The sequence below is a fragment of the Phodopus roborovskii genome, unplaced genomic scaffold (genome assembly GCF_943737965.1).
Source record: "Phodopus roborovskii unplaced genomic scaffold, PHOROB, whole genome shotgun sequence".
Taxonomy (NCBI): domain Eukaryota; kingdom Metazoa; phylum Chordata; class Mammalia; order Rodentia; family Cricetidae; genus Phodopus; species Phodopus roborovskii.
Window position 1 is genome coordinate 1,036,072 of NW_026126514.1, and position 13,217 is coordinate 1,049,288.

Consider the following 13,217-nt stretch of genomic DNA (forward strand, 5'->3'; position numbering starts at 1 on the left):
ACCTGAGTAATTAAAAACTTCGTTATGTGTTCTGGCAACCTGCCCTTTTCACTTGACAAGATCATCTCCAGCATGTCTCCATGGAGTTTTTCCATAACAACAAACACTCTTTCAGGCGTCTCAAACATACACTCCAAATTTACAACACCAGGGTGATGAAGGTTCTATTAAAGATAAATAAAGCACTTGAAGAAAATGAGTTTTTTGATACTGTTTGGCAAGCTCGCTGATTACATGAAACTGTTGAAGCTTAAAGCTTGGAGAAACCCACACTTAAGATTCTTAACACCTCCCAATTCCACATGTGCAGTCTTATATTTTTGAAATTCTAATGTTTCCAAAAACTATATCTTTATTTTCTATGCATAGTGAAGTTATTTCTATACTAACCAACCAAGTTCTAGCACAGTGAATTGCTAATTAGGTTTTAATTAGAATACCATATTGAGATACGTATAATTTCTTAGGATCATCTCCAATATTAAGCATATTGTCTTTAAAAAAGCACATGAAGGCATCTTACACAGTTTATATTTAATGCAAAAGGGATGAAATTCATATATGGAGTACATATATGGACTGACAGAACATTGCACCCAGACTCTGCCAGTGTTGCCCAGCTTCACAGGCTGGTGTAGGAGGCAGAAGATACTACCCAGTGTGAAGATCACTGTTGTCAAGGTGAAGTACCACCTAGCCAAGTACTACCTAGCCCTGGTTGGTCAGGATACTTTGTAGGATTCCCTCATGGTTCTCACTTCCCAATGGAGTAATGGCTGGCCATGGATGTCTACATTGTGCCTGAATAGCTGTGACACATAATTTCTCTGAGCATTACATTATTCCCTTCTTTGATTCTTAAATTTCAGTGTTGTTCTGGGTCATCAAAAGCCTTTAGTCATTTGACCTTTATTATTATTTTTTTTTAACAAAGCAATAAAGTTCTAACAGCACAAAACATTGACATGTTTTACCTGTATTTTAGTGAGAAAAATGGCAACATCAACATAAAACATCATGAACAAAAATTAAGAACTTCTACCTCCCGGACAAAAATGAAAACAAACAGACAAACAACAACAACAAAATGGTCACAGCAGAATCAAGGATCTCAGGATGGTTCTACTGAGTTTCTAATTCTCCTGGGCCAGTTCCATGAGGAAGGCTGTCAGATTTGAGGATATGATTAACTAGTTCCTTTCCTCTGTTTCATCTAACTGCACATCTGCAGTATTCTGGGAGGCCTGGTTTCCTTGACTATTACCTTCTGTTCCAGTGAGGAACAGATGCAATGAATAAGAAAGGAAAGATCAACAAAAACATAACTCTGCTTCCTAAATTATCTGAATATATGTGTCAATCTTCAAGCATCCCTAGCTTTGTTTCCTTAAGTATATGAGTTAGTGCTTTAAGAGACCACTCACTAATAGATTCTTTTTCTCCTTTTCCCTACTCGAAACCAAGGCTTTAACAGACTCATGCATGGGATGGGGCTTAGTAAATGTTGCATAAACAGGAAACATTCCCAAAATGTCTTAGCTTAGAAGTATGGAACAGATGACTAGAGTTTTTCTGTCTTATATTAAGAGGCATGTTCACTGCAAATCAGAATTCTACAAATGTCCACTCTTAAGTCTCTTTACAAAAGGACTAAGTAGGATTTTGCTGATTCTCCACACAGGATATTTTGCATTGCTAAACAAACAGATTTAAAAATAAGTAGCGTAGTCAAGACAGTATCCAAGTAAAGGCTGTACATACACAACTGTAAATGACATTTTAGAAATGTAACTCATGTTTTCACTGCCCTTGTCTTTCCTTTTACAACAGTCTATTGCTTCATAAGTTTCCTAAAGGATACATTGAGTGACAGCTGAAAAAAAAATCTTCCCCAAAATAAACACTTTCTTCTGAGCTATTGATAACAATTTTGTTTGGGGCAGTGTCTTATTCTATGTCCTATCCTGGCCTTGAATTGACGATGTAGATCTGGCTGACTTTGCATTCTTCATGACTATCCTCTTGCCTTAATCTCCCGAGTGCTAGGTGTGAGCTTCCATGTCCAGCTTTTTTTTTTTTTTTTTATTCTTGTCTCACTAAGTCAAATGATCAAACCTTTTATACTGAACAAGAAAATGTGTACATAAAGGAGTGAGATTATCTTATCTACCAAAATTCCTACATTATACTCTTTGAAATATTTTCTTAGTTTGGAGAATATATTTAAAAGCTATGACAAGGAAAGAGAAGATCAATTTTTTTTTAATCTATCTTCATATGTTATCAATGGCACACATACAATTTTTAATCATGTAGCACATGGAAATTAATACCTAGATACATTTCAAACAAGTCCATATTACTCGACACGTGTGTGTGTGTGTGTGTTTGTGTGTGCATGTATGTACATATGTATATCTTTGAAAATGACTGAACACCGCAAAGACAACTAACTATAGGGCAGTGGCCTACAAGGAGAATCCTTGCTAATTTCTGAAGCTTATGGCAGGAACTCAGATCATATATTTCACAGCGGAGCAAGATTCTGCAGGACTGTGACCATCTGTTTGCTGGATTTCAGTAACTTAATTTTCAGGAAATGAAACATTTGGTCAAGCACAGGAAAAATGGTGCACTTTCACACACTGTAGCCTGATGACATCTATGGAGTGAACACAAGGTTTTTCAAAAGTTGAGAGGAAATATCACTCAGAGATCAAGACAAAATCTCCTTGACTCAAAGCTCCTAGGATGATACTCTTAGAAGCAAAACATTTTATTGGGAAGTAAATTAATTAAACTGCACTTTAGGTTTCCACATATGTGATCAGTTATACATGCATTTGCCTGCATAGTGCTATGTTAACACTTAGTCTTTAATGGTACCAGAGTTGCTCTATTTGATAACTGGGGTTGGGAATTTATTCCTGGTATTAAGTCGTGATAAGCTATCACTATCAAAATTTCACTTTCTTTTTTGTAGGCTATTCTACTCTAATATATAAGGGATAATAAAGTAGAGAACAGAAGATATTAGATTCAGCATATCATTTATCATTTTAGGAGCAGCTTTGATGTGAGAGTGTTTGACTACTGTTTCATCAGAAGGCTGTGTGACTCAGCTCATACTGCAACAGGAAAAACTAAACAAGAAGTTCAGAATCAGAATTCAAAAGAACTGGAGGAACTGAAGAAGGGCCATCCCACCTCATAGATATGCACAGCAGAGTGAGGTGTCACTGTCATAGGCATGAAAGGGATTGCATTCCCCCCTCTTCAGAGTACTAAGAAAAGCACAGCATTCTTCTGTTTTCTAATTAGGGTCTCTTACAATTTCTGCTGTACTTGGTGGTCCTAGAAGTTATTATCACCTAATGCTTTATGAAAGGGAAATGGCTTATAATGCCTTGATAGATATGGGAAATTCATCTTGTGGGGGAAACAGGAAAATGCTTCTTAAAATTGGTATTGATATTGACTGGAAGGTCTCTTGGTTTCTAGTCTTACAACCATCTGCCATTGGTACAGATATTTAATGAAAAATGTCCAATAATGAACCAGTATCGTTCTACCCAAATTTGTCTTCTTTTGCTTCTTTTATTGACCAGTGAATTCCTGAGACCAGAGAGCTGAAGGTCATTCTAAAATTGGACTTGTTCCCTCTCTCTGAATAGCAGACTGTACCTTAAAATTGAAGGGCATACTCCCTCTTCTCTCATGTAGATCCTCTTGCCTTTGGCTTTATTATCATGCCTGCATTTGGACTCGTATCTTTCCTTAGTCAACTGCTGCTGCCACCCAATGAATCTTGTCTTGGGATTGTTTTCCTTCAAGGTAATCATTAAAAGAATGCCACTATAATCTTCCTAAGTTGACTCTGGCTTACAAGCCAGTCACCACTAGCTTCAGGAAGAGGTACTTTCTGTCAGCAAGGCAGAGGAAACCCATCAATACCTGTCTGTTTTCAACCTCCTGCTCACAGTTCCCTCCTTTTTGTTCTACACAGCTACTTGTCTTGGTCTATACACTAAAAGTCATTTTCATATTTAGCCACACATCCTCTTTCCCCAGCTTACACATCTACTTTTCCCTTAGCCTGAATGAGACAATTGGTTTTGTACAAACTTAGTTGTTGGAAAGATGTCTGTGACATTTGGTCTAAGTTGGATTCCTCTCCAGGATCGTTGGTACACTCTTCTTTCATAACACTTATGTTACACTGTTACTGACTTTATTTATACAGCAATAAGACAACAATCTCCTTATTGTCCATAATTTAATCAACTGAATTCTCTCTCTAGTGTCTGGGACACTTTAGATGCTCAGTATACATTCCTTCAATGTTACTGAAAGATGAACTTCTGCATCATTTGATTTTTTTATTAACTGATTAATATTCCTGAATATTTATGAAATTGATTATTTTTTATTAAGTTGAAAATGTTTTAAAAACTGAATAATTATGATATAATGATTTTATTTTAGATATGATACACATCTTTAATAGTTAGTATTGATATATTTGCATCAAATAACATACAATAATTACTTCTCTGCAGAAAACATACAGTATATGGATTTTCATTGCAAGCTCATTGAATTGTTGGTGCACAACCTTAGGACTCATGTGATGAAATCCTGTGATCTTAACTAACATCTTCTTAAATAACAAATGTCAATTATATGGAGGTAAATATCAGAAATGCTGCTGCCAGTGAGTTCCAAAGTGATTTTCCTAGTAACAAGGACATGAAAAAGACAGTATCATTCATTCACTTTCTAGGGGTCAGCCCTCAAAATATGTCAGCTTTGACACCTATTTGAACAATTTCACCATCTTTCTTAGGAACAAACCCATGGTTTTCCTCCCATCTAGATGATTTGTACTCCTTCCATGTCTTTGTCTCATTGGTAGCTGTCAATTCACATCATTTTAAGAAGCACTAGAGAGTGATCAGAAAGAGACCAGATGAGCGACAGGAACTTTCTTCTATGAGAGCCTCTCCCATCATGGCCATTTTCACTACATGATTCATAATTTCATTATTGCTGGAGGATGAAGAATAAAAACTCAAAATAGGCTACTTGGACAATAACAATGGTTATACTTGTGCCCCTTAGAAACAGGTTTTGACTTCCTTTCTTTGGTAGGTTTCTATTTTAACTCAGAACAGGTCTGGCTACCAGTATAGCCACTGCTCCTGGAGCAAAATTTCTGGAGCAGATTCCCTGGAGGCAGTTCCCCTGAGTGTGGATTTTTGCTCTTATCACTTGCTGGCTCCTGATGCACAAAAGTTAGACTCTATTGTGTCTATTTCTCCCTTTATAAAATGTGGTGGCAATACATATAACAACCAAAATGTATTATTCAAAATACACTGTATCTGGCATAAAGGAGAGCTGGTTAACACTGGGTACTTCTGAGACTGTAAAAAGAATTGGGCAATAATTTCCTTTTTAGTTTACTGACTGAACATCGGTAGTGCAGAAGATTCTTACTTTTACCTAACATGAGGCTGCACCAGGTTAATAACAAACATCACAATCTTGTCCTTCATCTTTGACATCTTTCCATCATTCTCCTTGCTGCTGGTACACATGAGAAACAACCTGAATCGAACCACAGCCTCACAGCTCTATGGGTCCGAAGTCTGATGAGTTCCTCTGTTTTCTCTATGTTTCCCTGGGCAGATATTAACTTGTTGGGAAGCCGTTCTCCTATCTGGAGACTCTGAGGGAGAAAAACTGATTTCCTATTTTATTCTGCTTTGTTAGCTTAGGGCTGGAGAGGTGTCAGCACCTATTGCTAACAGGTTGTAAGCCAGGAAGTCACCATTCACAACACCTAGCAGTGTTTTGCTCTCTACTCTGCTTCTAACTACAGATGATTTTTACTTTTAAGGACTCAAAGTTAGCTTAGGCTAATAGGACTAATAGAAGCTAACCATCCTCTTTTATGGTCTCTATAGTAGTTACTTTTTCTAATGCTGTGATAAGGCATCACGATCATGTGACTTACAGAAAAAAGGGTTAATTTTAGGTTTACAGTTTTAGTGAAATAAGAGGCCATCGCCATCAGGGCAGGGAAGCATGGCAGCAGGAAGATGAGGTACCTGGAGCAGTGGCTGAGAGCTCACATCTCAAACCACAAACAGGAAGCACAGAGAGAACTTTGAAATGACAAGTGTCCTTAAACTCTCAAAGCCCACCCCCAGTGATGCACTTCCTCCAGTAAGGCTGTACCTCCTAAGCTTCTGGTGGTGGTTTGAAAGAAAGTAGCCCCCAAGGAAGTGGCTCTATTAGGAGGTGTGGTCTTGTTGGAGGAAACCTGTCACTGTAGGAGTGGGCTTTAAGCTGTAGCTTCCCTCAAGGTGACTGTTGGTTGACTTCCTGTTGCCTGCAAGATGTAGAACTCTCAGCTTCAGCACCACATCTGCCTGCCCACTGCCATGCTCCCTGTCATGGTCATAATAGACTGAACCTTTAAAACTGTGAGCCACCCCAATTAAATGTTTTTGTTTGTTTTGTTTTTTGTTTGTTTGTTTTTAATAGGAATTGCTGTGAATATGGTGTCTCTTCAAAGCAATAGAAACCCTAAGTAAGACACTCCCTTAACTGGGGACTGAGTATTCAAATGCTAGAGCATATTGAGGACATCTTATTAAAACCACCACAGTATGCTCCTTGGTCTCATCAGGCCCATGGCTGTATCATGCTGCAAGATGAATTTAGTCCAATTCCAAAAGTCCCCATAGTCTCTTAGTCTCAATACTATTGAAAAGTTCAGTCTCTTCTGAGATTCAAAGTAATTATTCGATTGTAAGCCAGTGTAAAAGCAAAAAAGGAAGTCATATACATTCAGTGACACAGATTATATATTACCCTTTTATATGGGAGGAATCAGGACAGGATGAGGAAATATGGGACCAAAACCTAGCAAATTCCAAATCCCCGAGGTTCATGCCGGATGCCTCTACTTCTCCAGTTTGGGTGCCTGTAAGACACATCTGCCTCTTGGGCTGGCTTCACTCCCTGTGTGCAGCTCTCATGTTGCAGGGCCCTGGTACCTCACACACCTTGAGGTCTCCAGTATGACACAAGGTTCACCTCTACAGCTTCACACAATGGCCTCTCAGGTCCTCCATGCCTGCCTGGCCTCAGGGGTTCTGCGGAACTGTGAAGGAAAATTCCACAACCCCTATTCTAGTTTACCCTTCATGGATGTAAATCAGGCATGACATGGACATGGACGGCACTGACAACTTTGGCTGCTGGCTAGGGATGAACCCTGGCACCACTGGGTCACATTTGCAGAGCTTTTGTTTGTTGTTCTTTTCTAGGAAGAGAAAGTTCCTTAGGCCTTTTCTCAAGTTGGAAACTTAGCTGGGTGCAGATTTGTCCCGAGGGCACTGCTCCTTTGATTTCAAATCACATCAGGCCTCTCCTTAATATCTTTATCTATTTAACTACAAGCCTGGGCCCCAATATTACATTGTCTGATGCTCATATTCTCTTCAAAATGCACATTTTTTAATTTCTTTCTGCACCATTTTCTCTATTTCACTATAGACCTTCATAAGAATGATTACTAATAACCACCCAAAACAGTCAATGTTACGCTGTTCCCATATCAACTCTGCCAAAGAAATTAGTCCACTGCTTTCAAATTTAACTACAGTCAAGTTCTTAGCATAAAGTCAGAAAGCAGCCTTATTCTTTCCCAAAATATTACAAGAATGGGCTCTGTCTAGCCCAGTGGCTAATATCATTCCCCTCTGAAACCTCTTACCTGGGCTCTTACTGACTAATTCTCAGCATTGCTGTTTTCCAGGCTACTACTAGACTGGCTCATTAAGCACCACTTACAGTGTTTAATCTCTTTTTTAGTCCAAATTCTTCCACATTCCTCCAGAAAACATGATCAGGCCCACCACAGCAATATCAAAAACCACTTTGTGGTACCAAATTAAGTTACTTTTCTAGTCCTGTGATAAATTACCATGACCAAATTATAGAAGGGTTTATTTGGGGTTTACAGCTTCATAGGGATAAGGGTCTATCATTATCATAGCAAGTGAGTCTGGCAGCAGGCAGGCATGGAGGCAGGACCAATCAAGACTTCACATCTCCAACAGTAAGCACATGCAGAGATAGCTTGAAATGGCAAGTCTTACACTCTCAAAGCCCATCCATAAATGAAATACTTTCTCCAGCAAGGCCACACTAAAGTGGAAAAGGCTAATTATTAGATACTAAATTATTGATTTATTGGTGATTTACTAAAAGCACTGCTTGTACTGCCTATTTGCCAAGCATGGCTCCACCTGCTACCTAGAGCAGAATGGCCTGGAAAAATTAGCTAAAACAATGGGCTGTTGCCCTTAACAACCTGTTGACTGCCACCTATGCTTCTATAGAATCTTGCTTGCTTGCCTGCTCCACTCTGTGGTTCTACTACACAAAATGAGAATGCAGACTGGACCTGACATTGAAGACTTTTCAGAGCTGTCCTGGTTTTTGTCTACCAGTGACTTCTCTTTTTCACTCTCATGGGCGTTGTGGTGTTTATTCCAGAAAGAGTCCCTCAACAACAACCCTTAAGACTTGCCCTAAAGTGCCATTCGCTGGGGACCAAGTATTCAAATGAGAGATTCTTTAACTTTAATTGTACCTATAAAACCCCTCTTGCCACCAGCGTAGCATATTGATCATTTCTGGGATACACACCACACACACACACACACACACACACACACACACACACACACACACACGTATATGTGTGTGTGTGTGTATACATATGTGTGTATGCATCTCTTTGGAGGAGTATTCTACTTAATACATCACACAAAACCGCCATTATTTATTCAGCCTACCAAATTCCTCATTACTTTTTGAGAAATATGAGAGCTTTCACTTAAAACACAATAGGCACAATAGGAAAGAGGTGTAGAAACATCTATAATAAATATTACTTACTGCTTATTTATTTGTAAATGAACTCAGTCAAATGTTGAAAAGCAAAGTAAGTATTATAAAGAACTCCATAAAATCATCAGATTGTAACCATTATTAATATTTTGCCAGTCATGATACAGCTACTTCTAATCATCCTTTTTGTTCTGATGTATCTTCATATGGAAGAAAAATATCATTTTAAAACAATGTATGCTGTCCCTTCCCAGTTCTGTGAGGGACTTTATATGAATCTCTTAGATTACACCTTGAATCCTAGTTCCTCTGGTGGTGTGAATTATAGGCTGATGATCCTTTGATCTAGGTCTAAAATCCATATATGAGTGAGTACATACTGTGTTCCTCTTTTTGTGACTGGGTTACCTCAATCAGGATGGTTTCTTCAAGTGCCATCCACTTGCCTGCAAATTTCAAGATACCATTTTTTTTTTCTGCAGAGTAGTATTCCATTGTGTAAATGTGCCACATCTTCATTAACCATTCTTCAATTGAGGGGCATCTAGGTTGCTTCCAGGTTCTTGCTATTACAAACAGTGCTGCTATGAACATATTTGAACAGATGCCCCTGTGTGAAATGTTGCAGTCTGTCATATGAAAGTTATAAAAAAATAGGACTGGGTTTGGAGAAACCTACTTCCGGAGTGCTGCTTACCCCACATTATAGAGAAACACTAGTATCTTGTCACCACCATTGGCATGTATTTGGCTAGAAGAATGAATGAATCAGGAGAGTTAATAGAAAGAGATTTGCACTGCTCTAGCTTTCTGAGTCTCTTAACTGAGAAAGTGGAAAAACTGAAACCCAAGCTGTTTCTGTCCTGTGGCTTGGGAAAATTTCAAAGAAATGAGTGTGAGATGTTATTTTGAGAGGAAGACAACTGGAATTCTCCCAGGGAAGGAAAGAACAGCCTGGGATTGCAGTGGTAGAACACAGCTTTCTCCTGCCAATAAAGGTGCACATTTGATCCAGTGAATATTCCCTTGCAGAAGGGTGGACTCTGCAGCTGCTCAGGACTACACCCTTGCAGTTGCAAATACTGTAGAAGCTTAAAAACTCTCCAGTGACATTATACATGCCTGGATAGTGAAGTTGTGGGTGGGACTAGAAAGCCAAGAAAATGAATAACATTACATCTTACCTCGACTTTAGCACATCCATAATACCTAAGGATAAGGGAACCATTCTTACATTTACTGGACAATTTTGGCTGTAAGAATCAAGTCAAACACAGAGGATCTGGCAAGGCAGATGACTCCATGGAAAAGAGTAGAGGAAACCCATGGTATTCAGCTTGAATGGGGCATTCAAGAAGTCATTCATATCCTGGTGTTTGCTTTTATACTTCGAATGAAAGAAGACCTGTTGTGAGTAGCTTAGCCCTTTATTTTTCCTTTTAAGCCAAATGTCACAGAAAATGGATATGGGTGAAGCTCTCATTATTTCCTATTTCTCAGTAATCAAAAGACCATGACTTTATACCTGATGTGTATATCTTAATCCTTGAATATATATTCTCTAGGAAAGATATCACCAGAGCTTGGTAAGGGAATTTAAACTCAAGATTCAGGAAGTAAAGAGAGTACCAGAGTTGGTGGGAGGTCACAAAATGAAACATTATGACCCTTTCTCCTTCTGGAGGAGTATTCAGTATTAGTCACTGCACCACCCAGTGTAATACACTAAGATTTGAGGAACAATAATTCAGTTAGAGAAGGCTGAGATTTTGCCAACTGCCAATGGTACCTATATAGCCCTGTTTGGCTGGTGAAAGTGGCAAAGGGTATCAATTGCTGCTGGATTGAATAGAGTAAAATTAGGTGTGCTGTGGAATGCTATCCATGAGCATGGCATGACTGTTGCTCCTTCAAGCTCCCAGCAGCTGTGATTATAGAAGGACACTGACACAATATTAGTACTCTACAATGCAGATGAGGGGAGGCTAGGCTATAGGCAGTTGAGAAGTGTTGGTTAAATAACCTCTCCCCAAGGCTATTTAAATATTTAATAGTTGCTGGGAAAGACTATTCATAATGCCCCAGAAAAGAAACCTAATTAAATTCATTGGTTCATTAAAGTAGACTTGAGTGGAATTCTATGTCTAGTGGCCTATTTGTAGTGAACAGATGTTTTCTCATCTTCCAAGGAAACACACACTAAGCACAACAAAGTGATGCCTATTTACATGGTCGTGTCTAACATTATCCAGCTATTAGAAAATATCATGCCCTCCACTGCATATGAGTAACCAGCTCTATACATTATCAAATGGTGTTTTCAGCATCCCTTCGCAATCAGTATTAGATTAGTTTTCCTTGACTTGAGAGGGAAAGTGACAGTGTAGTAATTGCCTCAGGAATATATTTCTTGGTACCATTATATTTTTGAGGTTGTGATAATCAATGAGGATAATATTCTTCTCTCTCTCTCTCTCTCTCTCTCTCTCTCTCTCTCTCTCTCTCTCTCTCTCTCTCTCTCTCTCTTGCTTTTTTTCAGAGACAGGATTTCTCTGTCCTGGAATTTGCTCTATAGAGCAGGCTGGCCTTGAACTCACAGAGATCTGCCTCTCTCTGCCTTCTGAGTGCTGGCATTAAAGGTGTGCACCATGAGTCCCTGGCTGAGGATAATAGCCTTATGTGACATAGCAGAATGAATGTAGACTTTTCACCTGAAGACTGAAGGTCCCTCATTATCCATGAATTTCCTACACATCTGATTGCACGTCAGATAAGGTATAAACCTTCCCCATCTGCACAAGGCCAAGGATGTTAAGGCTTTGATAACCAACAGGCTTTGGCTCCCCTGTAACTATGGCAATGCAGTTAGGTGCACAGCACATGTCATGACTCCGGCTCTCTGGCAAGAACATGTTCAAAGGTATCTTTAGGGCTTGGGTCCTAATTCTGGAACACAGCTAAAATTAGATGGTATCTGTATTGATGCAGAGAAGATCAATTGGTTAAACTGACAGTTACAGATCCTATGAGACACAATCACTTTACTAGGTGGACTGAAGTCCTTGGAGTCACTGTAATTTACTCAGTATTTATGTGTCTGAACTACTTTGTGGTTCTGGCTCCTGTTACAAAAGTCATCTATATTCATGCTGTTTAAACACACACTATACTGCCAGAGTTGTTGTAAACACATAACATTGACTGAGATACAGCATGCTGGGCTTCTAGTCCAGCATGCCACACCATTGTAAGTTTTAGAAGGTACCCATATATGGAGTCCTACTGGTCATATGTATGTTCTACCTTACCAGTCCCCAGCTTTGCAGTCAGCATGCATCTTGGTGCAAGGAATGCACTTGACTATTTGGCCTTAAGATGCATTCTGGCTTGAATGAAGTACTAATCACTACATATGACCATCCATCTGACCTAGATTTTGTAGATCTGCTTAGTGTTGCTGCTACCAAGAGTACACATCTAACAGTAAGTTCCTTAGTAAATCACACTGTTTGGAATGCTAGATCTTTCTGCTATATTCTTTGCATGCAAGGCATCCTTAGGTGGCATTTATGTGCATTGGGCCTGAACAATGAGAGGATACTAAGCTATATGTTTTCTTGGAAAACGGAGTAGTTCAAACGGTACAAATTAATGAACAAAAGAATAATCATTTATTAAGATTGAAGCTAGTGCTTTCCTTACATTTATTGAATTGAAGATAAATTCTGGGACATGAAAGTCCTATTAAACTTATGTAATAATCATTAAAATCCATGAGTATTCTGTTCTAAATATCTCAAGGCATCTCTCTTTTATTTCATTCTTGTGATGATAAATAAGGGAAAACCCAGATAATGGGCAAGGCAGGTTGCTGTTACTTGGAAAAATTAGGAAATGAATCTGTGCTGCAAAGCATTTCTCTAAGGATGCTTGTGGCTATTTGCAAGACAGGTTGTTATAACACTTACTGAGAAGATATGGTATCATAATGGCATAATTATGTTCTCTTATTGGCATCTTGCTGAGTTTTCAATTCTTGTCTATGAAACTGGTGCTTCTACTCTGAGGTCAGCAGGCAAACCTGCATGCTGGACAGGAAACCCTCTCTACCAAATGAGATCTGTAGTTGTTGCATGTGCATATGGTCCTATTTTGTAACTCATGGGAAAGAGTATCATTCAGTTTCCACTTCAATGGTGACCTTTTGAGGTCACAATTTAGAAAATTTCAAATGGAAAACCATTGAAATTCACATTGAGATTATCTTAGGATAAAGTAAAGCTGAC

The 13,217-nt window shown here is 38.8% G+C and overlaps 1 protein-coding gene across 1 annotated transcript in view; it reads right to left on the reverse strand.

Annotated features, from left to right (window-relative positions):
- The window catches only part of Prkd1 (protein kinase D1), a 300,779-nt gene that overhangs the window by 28,247 nt on the left and 259,315 nt on the right, over positions 1–13,217 (reverse strand). Inside the window, exon 15 of the mRNA XM_051195802.1 lies at positions 3–164. Within this exon, the coding sequence (XP_051051759.1) occupies positions 3–164 (162 nt within the window). The remainder of the gene's footprint in view (positions 1–2; positions 165–13,217) is intronic.